General features: G+C 41.6%; 1 protein-coding gene across 2 annotated transcripts in view; it reads left to right on the forward strand.

Annotated features, from left to right (window-relative positions):
• Positions 1–629: 629 nt before the first annotated feature.
• VPS54 (vacuolar protein sorting 54 homolog (S. cerevisiae)) overlaps positions 630–13,932 on the forward strand; it is a 42,506-nt gene continuing 29,203 nt past the window's right edge. Inside the window, exons 1-6 of one of the 2 annotated variants that reach the window (XM_008945977.1) lie at positions 630–794; positions 2,236–2,477; positions 3,919–3,997; positions 6,930–6,964; positions 8,274–8,405; positions 11,341–11,726. In XM_008945977.1, coding sequence (XP_008944225.1) covers positions 656–794; positions 2,236–2,477; positions 3,919–3,997; positions 6,930–6,964; positions 8,274–8,405; positions 11,341–11,726 — 1,013 coding nt within the window. In that variant the 5' untranslated portion in view covers positions 630–655. The remainder of the gene's footprint in view (positions 795–2,235; positions 2,478–3,918; positions 3,998–6,929; positions 6,965–8,273; positions 8,406–11,340; positions 11,727–13,932) is intronic. The other variant, XM_008945979.1, reaches the window with a different exon arrangement.

The raw sequence follows: 13,932 nt of genomic DNA on the forward strand, positions 1-13,932 counted from the left end.
GGCACCAGTTTCCAGGCTTTCAGTGCTGGCCTAAGCCCATCAAGCAGATGCGGTAGTTTTTCTGAGGACTGTCTTACTGCTACTACTTGCTGGTCCACAAAACAATTCTTTGAAGCCTGAGATCATTAGTATCTTTTAACTTGCCCTGCCTGAGCTGCTGTGGTTGTTGAGGAGAGCAGCTCCCAGAACAGTAGAAGTGCTGTGAGGACCAGATGCAAAAGGTGATCTGCTCCCTGCAGTCACTGAGGACAGTAGGTAGGAGGACAGAAGAGGTGGAAGGCTCTACATGTGTCTACTCATGCTTCCCCTGATCTCTGTGAGCAGGTTGTGCTGTGAGTGTGTGCACTATGGCTGCAATAGTTATGGCAGAGAAAGGTAGAAGTGCCTAACATTTTTTTTAACATACAATTTTATTAAGGCAGTGTGCATAGTCTAGATTTGGAGACTATCTTGTTCTTGGTTACATTCTGTCTTTTTCTGTTGAAAATAAACTTTCCCCTGTTGCTGTTAAAATGCGTCAGTAAAAATGTTGCAGTTAAAAAATACTGTGTAGCTGATGGAGTGTCATTGTTTTCATAAAATCTGTAACCAGAACTTTAATAAAGTCTTAATATTTGTTTCTTGTTCAGCTTTTATCAAGTGGTGATTTTATGCAATGGCATCAAGCCACAGTTCTTCACCAGTGCCTCAGTCGAACAGCAGCGATGCTTTCTTCAAAAAGGAAACGGACTCCACCACGAAACGCTTCCGGCCGGTGCAGTCCCTGCCTGACGTGTGTCCCAAGGAACCTACAGGTAATCCTGCTGTGCAAGGACAGTGGAAAGGCAGTCACGTTTGCTAATCCAGTCACAATTTTCACTCAAATTCTCTTGTACTGGGTGCTGTGGACTAAGATGTGTTGGTGGACAGCCGACTGAACGTGAGCCAGCAGTGTGCCCAGGTGGCCAAGAAGGCCAACGGCATCCTGGCCTGGATCAGAAATGCTGTTATCATCAGGAGCAGGGAGGTGATGGTGCCACTGGACTTGGCACTCCTGAGACTGCACCTTGAGTCCTGTTTCCAGTTTTGGGCACCACAGGATAAGAAGGACACTGAGGTGCTGGAGCAGGTCCAGAGAATGAGCTGGTGAGAGGGCTGGAAAACATGCCTTGTTTTCAAACCAGCTGAGGGAACTGGGGTGGTTTAGTCTGGAGAAGAGGAGGCTGAGAGGTGACGTTATTGCTCTCTACAACTACCTAAAAGGAGATTGTAGTGAGGCTGGTGTTTGTCTCTTCTCACAAATTCCTGATGATAGGATGAGAGGAAATGGCCTCAAGTTGTGCCAGGGGAAGTTTTGATTGGATATTGGAAAGACTTTCTTCCCTGAGAGAGTGGTGAGGCACTGGAACGGGCTGTCCAGGGAGCTGGTGGAGTCACCATCCCTGGAGAGGTTCAAAAAATGAGTAGATGCAGCACTTGAGGCTATGGTCTAGTGGTTAGGGAAATGTTGGGATGAAGGTTAGACTTGTTGATCCTAGAGGTCCTTTCCAACCACAGTGGTTCTATGATTCTAAGACACAGTCTTATTTCAGAGCATGTTGTAACTCTGCTTTGTACCACCCAGTGTCCCTTTGGAGCAACGGGAAAACCTTTCTACCTGTAGCTTGTTTTCAGATGTCCACCTTATAGATGGGCTCTTGCTTGTGTGATTCCACATCGTATTTGGCAGCGGCTCGTTCCACAGGATGCACCAGAGCAGGCTGTGTTCTGTCAGAGCCTGTAGCAGACCTGTGCAGTGTGCCTGGGGTCCAGCTGTGTTACGCCTGTGAAACTCCTCAGCCCTCTTGCAGTAGGAAGCAGAGCCCAAGGCCTGTCTTTAGCACTGTCATAAGTCTCTAGTGCTCTTGTAGAACCAGCTTTTGGTCACAGTCATGACTGCTGTGGTATACTGGAGCTGTTAAAAAGGAGTAGGTGGAGTTTGTGGTTGGAATTTTTTCCCCTTCAGTAGAAGCTGATGTTGTTGAGCTAAATATGTTCAATGTGTGAATATACCGCGTTCAAAACTTGTGTTGGTTAGTCTGAGAGAAGAAATACAAGTTAGTGTCACAGCAGGAGATTCTCATGTGTCTTTTCCATAGCTAATGCTGACCCACTATGTAGTTGTGGAAACATGGTTTGGTTAAGAACCACATTTTTAGCAAAAGTACAGCTTTCAGTTCCTCACACTAACAGACTGTCTTGTCTTTTGTGCTGCAGGCGATCCCAATAACTTACGTGACAGCCCATCTCTAGTTGTGGATCAGCACAGATGGACTATTTATCATTCCAAAGTCAATCTCCCAGCAGCACTAAATGATCCTAGGTTAGCAAAAAGGGAATCTGATTTCTTTACAAAAACATGGGGAGTGGACTTTGTGGACACTGAAGTCACGCCTTCATTCTACCTCCCACAGATCACCAAGGAACATTTTGCATTATACCAACAGGAAATCGCTCCGGTAAGAACCCAAAATTAGATGCACATAGTACTAGGGGCCAGAAAGAGATTTGAGGTACCTCTTCTAATTAGAGGTTGTCCCTACTAGTAGTCCTTCATAGTGTTATCTGATAATTAATTTACTCTTCAGTGCTTGACTCTTCATTAAGCATCTCTTTTTTTATAATCTCAGTATTCATTGTGTGGAAAATGCTGCCTGCATTCTCTCTAGGCAATTTCATCTTTTTTTTTTCCCTTTTAATTTGTATTTCTGAGTACTGAGCTCTGCAGCAGAGTTTACAGTTCCTATTTATTCATTCTGATTATTAAAGCTTTTTCTGTAAGGGTGGTTTAATAATTGGGCTCTACAGTAAAACATAGCATTTTCAGATTTTTTGATTTAATATAAAACATGACTATGTGCAGAGGATTTGAGATACTTTTTAACAGTATAAACATTTATACATGAAGTTCTTAAAATATAAATAGGCCTATTATCTCAATGATTTCTTTTATAACAGGGAAGTTTAAGCTACATCTAAGGACACCAGGACCAGTAGGAGACTTCTACAAACTCTTAAAATACAGGTGTCAGTAAGTATGTAGTATTCTTTCTTTTTTTTCTTGATGAAAGAACATGTAGAAGTCTCCCACTGTTTTCTGCTTCCTTGGTTTGTAACTTCCTTATTTTTTTCACTGGTACAGAATTGGCTGCAGGAAGTGTTACTTGTTTAAATCATTGTTCAAATGTGTGAGAGTGAATTGTCTGTAACTGAACTATTGCTGTTAGTTCACATTCAACATTTAAGACGTTTAAGAGCTTATCCATTAAAATCAGCACGTAATGCAATAACTGCTAAATCTTCTTTCATTTTGGGAAGAGGGAGTTGACCTGTGATGTAGCTTCTAGCAGAGCTCTAGCTATCATCAGTGTTCTTTAGAAATGTAATTTCTCACCATTATGATCTCTGGAGTTGTTTACACCTGTAGATAAAATTTAAAACTCAGCATGATTAGGTATGTGGTTTCAGCAAGGTACTCATTAAGTATGGAAGCAATTTCTACTTTGATTTAGCTATGAAAAAGCATTCATTGCATATTAGTGCGATTTCTGGATTAGACAGCAAATAAATGTTTGGATATGTAATTACAATTGATGTATGTTTATGTCTTGTTATGTAGAGAAGCTATTACACCTCTTCAATAAACTTTGTTCATTTTCTCTTGATGTAAAGATGCAGAAAAAGCCAAACATATTGACTGTAGGCTGAAATTCTTGATACCCTTTAACCTGGACAAACATCTGAGCTTTTAAGTGGAAAAACTACTGTTGTGAACTTGTCAGAATTATTTGGCGTAATGCAATTATGTTTCACTGAATGTTCTGAATATCCTATTTCAAAGGAAAATTATTTTTTTTAAAGCCTCAGAATAATTCTTTAATTATTTTCTTTTTTTTACAGAGAGAGAAAGTTCATGAAAGGTGCAAGAATATTTGTACTTCTAAAGATACTTTCGACAGGACTCTATTACACCCCCACGGTACAGTCACAGCCTTCCTTTAGTCATTAAAAAGTAATTTCTTTCTGTATCAGCGTGTTATATCATGCAGTGATGAATGCTGTAGAATACTGATCATCTCCTTTACTTGCTTGAGGGCTCCATGTACAATAATAGCTGCTGATGATTTCTTGGTGACAGTAATTGAAAACCCAGATGTGGTTGACTAGAAACGTTCATGACCACTGCTGGTATTTTATAGGTCAAAATGCTTGTGACACCTGCTCTTCAACTTTTTCTTGGCATGTTTGCGTTCATTGCAGGTCATTATGTCCCTAGCAGTGTTTTCTTTACTTTTATTTAACATCTGTTGAATGAAATTTCTAGCACCTGTTGACTTTTCAATGAAGAATGGCAGTGCTGGGCCATTCCTGTCTCTCTGCCACGAGGGTCATGGAGTGGTTGGGGTGGAGAGCTGACGTCTCAAGATAGCCTAGTCCAAACCACCCACTCAGGCAGTGTCACCTATGAGTTCTGAATTTAAACAAGGATGGAGATTACACAACCTCTCTGGGCAACCTGTTTCAGTGTTTGACCACCCTCCCAGTAGAAGTACTTCCTTATGTTCAGATGGAATTTCTCGTGTATCAGTTTCTGCCCATTTCCTCTTGTCCTGTCACTGGGCACCACTGAGAAGAGCCTGCTCTGTTGTCTTTACACCTTCTCATCAGATATTTAAAAACATTGATGAGGTCCCCCAGGGCTTTTCCAGGCTAAACAGTCTCGGCTCTGACTCTTCTCCTATGAAAAATGACCGGGTCTTTTAATAATCTTTGTGGCCCTTCACTGGACTTGCTCCAGGATGTCTAGGTCTGTCTTGTACTGGGGAGCTCAGAACTGGGCACACTGCTGCAGATGTCCCACCAGTGCTGAGTGGAGAGGGAGGATCACTTCCCCTCAACCTGCTGCCGACGCTCTGCCTGATGCAACCCGGGGTGCTTTGCCGCAAGAGTGCACTGCTGGCTCGTGGTCACGCTGTTATCTGCCAGGACCTCAGGTCCCTCTCTGCAGGGGTGCTTTCTAGACCCCTGGTGTGTAATGGTGCCAGGGGTAATACCCCTACAGGTGCCACATTTTGCCTTTTCCTGTGTTGAACTTCCCAAAGTTCTGCTCTGGCCAATTCTCTGGTTACTATTTCTCTGCTTACTGTTAGCAAAGAGTACCTGGCAAACTTTTTGTGGTGTCTGCAGCCGTGGCAAGGCTGAATTTCAAGATTTTTTGGAAATAGTTCAACTAATATGAAACGGGACAAAGGAAGGAAAGGGGCAAAATGAAAAGACAAGCAAAAGAAGAAGAAACATTCATATCCTGGAGCACACTTTAATATTTGATTTATTTTCATGTGTTTTCTCAAAAATGTTAGCATAAAAGGATTCATTTGCCAATCATAGATCAGGCTTGTTTACAGTCAATGTCTGCAGGTAATGCAGCAAGAAGCATTCAGTAGCTTACTTGTTTTGACTGAGTTCTTTCAGTCATCTTTCTTCTTCCTTTTCTGTTGAAAAGGAAGCCCTTCTGTAGGGTTCCTCTGTGACTGGTGGTGTTTTGGAATAGCTCTTCCTGAATGAGTCTGTGGCACGTACTGCAAAATAGTTTGTTCTTCAGGCTTAGCTTAATCCGTTTTGAAAGAGTCTTTTGTTTTTAAAAAAGAGAAAATTACTGTGTCACCAAGTAACTGGGGGCTTCTTGGGTAGGTGAACAGTTCCTGGTACAAACATCATTTGGTAAACTGAAACTCTTATTTCCTATAATTTCTGTTGTTAGCATTGTCTGACTTCTTCTAACTCCAGCTCACAAGTGTTGGCTTTTCACTTCCATAAGCGCTGGTCTGTCCAAAGACTGAGGACAGCAGGACAGTTCCTAGGTTGCCTTCCATTTTTCAGTACAAAAACTAAGAAATCAAGTAAGAACCAAAGAGGTGATAGAAATGTGGGAGATAAAGTTGATGTAACACTGACCATGTTTGTCAAGAACAAGCAGACTGTCTGTCTGAGGTAGGGGCTTGCTGCTTTTAAATTATTTAACTTACTTGCCTTTTGTGGCCTCCAATGTGCCCTCTCTTTGTAATACTAAGTTAATGAACAGGGCAGGAAAACAGGATTTTATCTGAACTGCAGAAGTCTGAATTTGCCTTTTCTTCAGGTTCTGCTGGAGTACAACAATGCGTTTCTTTTTCCAGCTCAACTCTCTCACCCTCTGCAATTGTCAGGTCAGCTTACTTCAAGGGAAGGGCTGCTCCTGTACTGCTTGCTCAGTGACCTTGGGACTGTCCTGAGCCTTTGCTCATCCTTCGTGCCGGCTTCTGTGCTCTGCAAAAGTGGTTATGTGGGCAGCTTCAATCTGGAGCACTAAAACTGGGGAGATGTTAGAGGGACCTTTTACTGGCCCTTGCAAGTTGTGTGCTAAGGAGTGTGAAGTGCTAAGTAAATTGATTTGTATGACTAATATTTTCATTGTCAAAGTAGCCAAGTGCAAGCATCTTTGAATACTGCAAGGAAGAGACCAAAACTACAAAGGACAACAGAGTATTTAAAAGAATCACAATATTTAAGCTTGGAAGGAACTTCAGGTCTTCACTGCAGCTGTCATATCAAAGCCAGTTTGGGTGTGAGGCCAAGCCAAGTTGTTCAGGGCTTTACCTGTTCAGGCCTTGAAAACTTGACAAGGATAGAGAGTACCTAGCCCCTCTGGGCAGCTTACTCCAATGCTTGACTGTCCTCATGGTGAAAAAGGTTTTCTTCATGTTCAGTCAGAATGTTCTATTTCAATTTACAAGCACTGTTCCCTGTCTGCTCCTTGTGAGCAACCTGGCATCATTGTCTTGAAAACCTCCTCACAGGGTTTAATCGTGTCCAAGGTAATTGTTTTCCATTGTTTGCTCATGAATGACTACTTGTATTTTGTTTAATTTTAGATAAATCCAGGACAGATCTGGAACAAGTACCTAAGGTATGGTTCCTGTGCGCTCTTATGCTTCTCTAAGGATTTCTCATGTGTAGTCTTGAACATGTGAATGTACTCTCTTCTTTGTGGAAATTTTGTCTGAGCTGATTCTCAAGAGGATCTGCAGTGCTCAGAATTTAAAAAGACTAAGAACAATATGCTGCTTCTTGCTTTATTTGTTGTTTCCTGTGGTCTGGATTTTTCTGTTACTTAAAGTAGAGTACAAATGCCATTATTTTCTTCATCTTTAATGTTAAAAACCTCAGAGCTGGGCAAAACTAGCCACTCTGTGTTCTAGAAGGAAAGGGAAACTGGAGAGTTTGCTAAAATTTTGAATATTACATGATGTACAACTTAACATTAGGTTTAACTCCTTGAATTCTTGAGCAAAGTCCCTTTGCATATATTTTTGCAGTGTATATGATTTTGTTTTGTCACAGGTTGACAAAAGACACAACTTCAGATTCCATTTCAGTCTGAGTAATTTTTTTCTAGGTAAATGAAGTCAGTGTGTTAATATGGGTCAGCATCTCTGTGCCAGTTGTGTAGTCTGTTACTTGGATAGCTGTCATTGCAATGTTTAACATCCAGAAAACGAGAATGTTTGAGTGTGGTGTGAGGCTATATTCTATGCTGAACCTTTAAAAATTACACTTCAGAGGTACATGGAAATGGGTACTACTGCCTACATGGAAGCTCAGGGTTTGTTCCAGTTTTGCCAAGTAAAAATAACATCAAAGAGAATTTTAGATGAATAATGCTTGGAGAGATACTGGCTGCAGCATTGATAATATGTAACATTAACTCCAGGTTTGCTCCGTTGGGCTGAAGGAGATAGCTGGAGGCTCTGTTCCCTCCCTGGCAACACTTGCTGCACCCTGACAGCTGGCTGGATCCTCATTCTGGTTAGAAGCTACGGCCCCAGAAATGAGCAGATTGGCAGTAGGATGCCTCTGCTACTGGAGAACATTTACGTTGATGCTTTAGAAGACCCACCTGCAGTTTAATGCTGCCTACGTTTTCACACTCAGGATGTTTAGATCATATTTGTTGTTCTATAACCTGTGTAATTTTGGAGCTGTGCCTTCCACTTTTAGGAAGATAAGACAAGATCAGATCGTACAAGATTTTTAAGGTGTAAAGTAAATGGATAGTAAGGTCTGGAATTAATTTATTTGCCTTGATAAATGAAAATGTGTTTTTTGAAAATAAACAAGGTCCTTGTTATCTTCATGAGACAGGAGGTGTATTTACCTGGGGAGGAAAATGTAGGGGCGAGGGAGGCACATTTATTTCTTTTCTTTTTCTGTTTCAGATTTTTATGAAACCAGATTTTGCCTTGGAAGATTCCTTAACGTTTAATGCCGTTTTGCCGTGGTCTCATTTTAGTACTGCTGGTGGAAAAGGAAATCGTGATGCAGCTTCCTCCAAGTTACTTCAAGAAAAGGTGCAACTTTGATACGAGATGTCGTTGTCCATTACAGCTGTTAGTTACTGCAGAGAAACTCCATTGCTGCTGTTCTCTACTGTTTGTTTTTTGAGACTTCACTGTTGTGGGCTTTGTCTCATTTTACATGGGGCTTCAGATTGTTAGTAACCAATGCAGGAAGTCTCTTACCAAAAGAGAGCTATTCTTCCTCTGCTAAATAAATCTTTATCAAATCTGGAAAAGAGAATCTGTATTATGGCTTAATAACTGGCTCTTCATGACTGCTAAAACTTAGTGAAGCAGGTGTATATTGAGAACTTCAGAGATGTGGAGCTGTTTGTTAGGGAGGAGGAGCAATTTGATGAGAAGGGAAAGCTAGAGGTTGTACATTGTTCAGGAGTACTGCTTTCTCACATCTCAGGAAAACTCTATAGACTCAAAACACTGTGGTTTCTGTGCTAAAAGAAATAATAAATCCCAAGGTTTTTTGTATTTCAGCAGCTTTCTCTTGGCTTTTGTTCTACTGTCACCTGTACTGATCCGTTTTTGCATTTCACAAAGGACTTGAGTTCATTTGAGAGCATGAAAGCAGAGCTGTTTCTTTCATACTGGAAACAGAAGTCTTTACTTTTTTTTATTATGTTGCCTTATGATAGAAAATAGCAAAGTGAATTGGTTTTATGCTACAAATACCCATAAAGTAATTACAGAAATCACATAATTTTGGAGTCTGTTTTCTAACTTCAATTTTTCCTCCTGCTTTAACCTACTAAAGCTTCTGGGAGCTCAGGAGGAGTGGAAAGTAGTGAAGTGCCTTGTGAAAAAATAACATGAGATCCTTTGGAAGGTGTTTCCAAACTTCCCAGGAGTTCATCTTCCTACTCTCCTGCCAGGTCAGGAGGAAGAGAGAGACCCTGCTGGAAGCTAACTTGAGCCTTCATTGGATTGTCCTCCACACCTACATCTGGAGGGATACTTCTTTGAAGTTTCTTGTGGCAGGTGCTGTCTGAAGGTGAAAAAGCAGTGCCTGGCATATGCTTTAAACTTAAAAAGTGTGCCTGACAGCAGCAGGATGGACACTCAACATGGACTTTGAGTGAAGGAGACCTAGAGTCTTCTCTGATGTAGTGGAGTGAAAATAAAGCTTTGAATAGCCATGAGCCACACGTGTTTGGAGAAGTGATAGAAATACCTAAATAATGTAAGCAGTTGTATTGCCTCCAAAGCCACACGCCGGATAAAGAGATAGCTACACTGCTTCCTGTTACGGAAATGGGCCCAAATCTTTTGGTTTTCTTTTTAAAGCCTCTGAACTGCATGAGGTTTACACTTGTAAATACATACCCTGCTGCCATAATTATCCTTAACTCCCGGCACCATTTTTTAACAGGATTTTGAAAACCCTGCCTTAAGCACACATACCTAGGCTATTAATGCTTTTGGACTGCTGCTGATCTACTTCAACAATTTTTCCTTTCTTTACTTCCTTCCATATTTTGCCCTACATGGGGACTGTCAGCTCTTTGAGGCAGGTACTATAATTTTCTACTGTTTATTCTATCTCCCTTAGCATAGTGAAGGGACCTGGGGCATTGTGGTTAGTACAACCACATAGGTAAATGATCATCCTAGCCTTTTCTCTGCACCCTGTGTCAGAGTCTGTCTGTCTCAGCTTTTCCTGTGGGCCAGGTGCATCTCAGCTGCTTGCTGGAGGAAGTTTTTGATTAGATGTATTACAAAAAAGATAGGCTTGAATATTGTATAAATCCTTAGTGTTAAATACACTCAGGATGAAAATAACTGTAAGAAGGAAACATTCTCCAGCTTATTTTCTTTCTCTGGATGGGCCTTTTGAAATTCAGCATGAGGTTTGAGTGCTTGGCACCTCTTTGAAACCAGGTCATCTGAGTATTAGCATTCAGGTGAGCACCCTAATGCCTCAGTCCTTTGGGTTTAGATATTCAGCATAAGCCAGAACAGAGGGCTTTTATGGCTCAAATAGTCAGTCCAACCCAATGGTCTGGTAACTGTTCCACAGAGCGAATTTGGATTTCAGGTTCTAAACATGTAGGCATACTCTGCCTCAGGGAATCCCATGGTGCCAGGGCACACAAAGTACTTCAACTGCTTGGCAAAAAAATGGCAGCCAGAGATATCCCAAGGATTTTTCTACAAAGAAGATGCTACAGCCTTTCCAATGAACAGAGCCATTGCAGAGCCGTGCCATCAAGTACAGTCAGGCTGCATCTTCAGCATCTTCAGGGGCCTGAAGTACATAGCATATTTGTATGTATATAGAAACTGTATAGATAAACAGTCTTGTTCAATCTCTTCATCAACGATCTGGATGAGAGGATTGAGTGCGCCCTCAGTAAATTTGCAGATGACACAAAATTAAGTGGGAGTGTTGGGAGGCTCTGCAGAGGTGTCTGGACAGGTTGGATCAATGGGCTGAGGTCAGTCGTGTGAGGTTTAACAAGGCCAAGATTCTGCACATCAGTCATAACAACCCCAGGCAATGCTACAGGCTTGAGGAGGAGTGGCTGGAAAGCTGCCAGGCAGAAAAGGACCTGGGGGTGTTGGTGGACAGCTGGCTCCTGTTCTGTCAGCAGTGTGCCCAGGTGGCCAGGAGGGCCAATGGCATCCTGGCCTGGATCAAAAACAGTGTGGCCAGTAGGAGTAGGGAAGTGATGATTTCCACCTTATGGTTTTCAAACAGTAGAGGCATCAAGTCGGCTTTCCCAGACTGATTTTTGAGCTCATTTAAAAAACAATGAAACTACAATGAGTAGTTGTTTACTTGCTAATCTGACAAAGGGTCTTAATTTTTATGAGCAAAATGCCTTTGTGATACAATAAGACAGTACCCTGGAAGTGTATTTGGTAATGCATGGTAATAAACTTGTCGAGTCCTAACAACACTGCTCGTTTTTCCTCCCCCTTCTCTTTCTAGCTGAGCCATTATCTGGACATTGTGGAAGTCAATATTGCTCATCAGATTTCTCTGCGCTCAGAAGCTTTTTTTCATGCGATGACTTCTCAGCATGAGTTGCAGGACTACCTCAGGAAAACCTCCCAGGCTGTAAAATTACTTAGAGAGAAAATGGCCAAAATTGATAAAGTAATGTGTGAAGGATCGCTCCGAGTTTTAAGACTGTCACTCACCAGAAATAACTGTATAAAAGCATACAATAAACTGAAGTTAATGGCTACTGTACACCAAACACAGCCCACGGTACAGTTGCTGCTGTCCACTTCTGAGTTTGTTGGAGCTTTGGACTTAATAGCAACAACACAGGAGGTGTTACAGCAAGAGCTTCAAGGAATTCACAGTTTCAGGTAGGTCACTATCTAGGAAACTAACAAAATGCAAGTAGGGCTCGAATGTGTTGAGCACATGATGTTGACTGAAGGAGTTTGTTTTACCTCTGTTCATTCACAGAGGACTTGACTTAATACAAAAGGTACAAAATTATAGCATGGTATAAGCAGTGTGACTGATCCATGTGCCAGGGAGAGGTTTTTTGTTTTTAGGAGGGGGATGAGCTTTTAACATCTGGATGCATTGTACTCCATTCTTGCTTACAGGTGTTTTAGGAGTGCAGAGATGAGAGCCAAGCAGTGGCTGGACCTTCATCTTGCAGAGCTTGTAGCCCACAGCTGAGAAATGGTTTCCAAGTGATTTTCTGCAAACCTCATGCATTGCAGCACCCCAGAGATAACAATCCTTGCTACACAGCTTCACTCTGGGCCCATGTCTTTAGGGACTGACCCAGACTGTGGTGTGACAGCAATATGCACAGAGTACGTGTCAAATAGTTTGACCTTCCTTCAGCTTGTGCTTTGTGCTGGAAAGAAGCTTTGCAAGCAAAATCCAGTGCAAAGCTATCAAACTTAGGCTCAAAATGTGGTTTGAGGGTCACAGCTGGTCAGCTGGGATGTGTTGAGCCATGTCTGCTCTTGTGGAGAGCTGTATTTACAGTGGCCAGAGGGTGCTTCGTCTTGCTCCATCTCACTGAGAAATCCAGTTCTGTGAGCTGCTGAAGGTGGGAAGAGAAGAAACAGTGGGAAGGTGCTGCCCAAGCTGCTGTTGATACTGTTTTTTTCACAGGTGTTTGTTACAGTGATGGGAATTAGTGAGTCCAAAGTCCTTTGCTGGCTGCTTCTGTTAACAGTGGGTGCTTAGAGCTTCGCTTGGGAGACGATACTGCACTGGGCAAGGTCTTCTGTGATAAGGAAGAGCATTAGTGGAGTAGAATCCTTTAGAAACCATAACCACCATAGACAGGGTAGTAGTGCTGTGGTCAAAGCTGTGGTGTGATGCTGGCAGAGGTAATGTATGTTAAAATCAGCTCTGAGACTTGCACCGGCCGTTCGAGGAGCTGTATAGTTAGTTGTAAGAGTTGATGCTGTGGGGAGGGGGCTTGTTTTGTTCAGAGGTTATGTGGATCCTGCAGACTGGTGGTTCCCAGCTTGCATAACAAAAACATGGTTGTTAATAACTGTAATGTGAATGTTCAGAGCTTTACGTGGTTACTACTCTTGTCCATCTGTTCTGATGAGCTCCTTTTCTAACACCCCTTTTAGGTGATTTGTAAAAATACTCAAATTTTGTGTAGGAAAGATCTCAGAAAAAAAGTTTTACAAAATATATATTAAAAATATTTTTTAAAATATTTTTTATAGAGCTAATAAACTAGTGTGAGGAAAGTTATTAGAAGTTGTTAGTCTTAGATGGTCCATCTTCAGACACCTCAACACAGTGTCTTTCCTCTTCACTGTTCCTACTCTCAACCACTTGATGATGGTGCACAGCCCTTGACTGAGTCACATTTTTATTTAGCTTGATGATAGAGGTTGTACTGCTACAACCCTATGACAACATCGTTCAGAATTGGTTGTGTTTTGCAATGGAGTAACCTCCGTGCTACCTCAGCAGAGAGCACAGTTCTGTTGTCATTGTGGTTGGCATACGTGATGTCCCAAGAATGTGCCATTGTTTTAAAATTTACATTCAGATGTTGAACATAATTGCAGGTAAATACTCATCTTGCCTGTTAAAAGTAATTTCTATGAATAACGCTTAGTTGGTTCATTTGGTACCGTTAAAAACAGTGATGTGAGTGGGGAATGTCCTCTCTGCTTTGGATATTAAAGGTTCAGAAAGGTTGCATTTAAATCACCTCAGTTGTCAACCTCACCCAGAGAGAGATGCAAGTGGAGTTGAGAGGCCCAGCACCATTGTTCCCAAGTCTCAGGTGGCCTCTGTGTAGAAATAATGTGCAATGGAAATGTGGCGATGCTTGATAAAAACTTCTCAGTAGAATATTGTTTCTAAAAAGAAATAAAATTTATAAAATCTAAATTGGTGTCGTACACAAATACTTCAGCTTTTCCAAGAGGTACCAAATGGATGTTCTTGCTTTGTGCTGAGAAAGAATGCCACAATTGCCAAGCCAGTTAAATACTTGCTACATATTAAGACAAGATTAACTTCTAAATTCATATCTCATTTTTCTAAATAATTAGTATCTCTTCTTTCCCT

The sequence above is a fragment of the Merops nubicus genome, unplaced genomic scaffold, assembly GCF_000691845.1.
Source record: "Merops nubicus isolate BGI_N331 unplaced genomic scaffold, ASM69184v1 scaffold12478, whole genome shotgun sequence".
Lineage (NCBI taxonomy): Eukaryota > Metazoa > Chordata > Aves > Coraciiformes > Meropidae > Merops > Merops nubicus.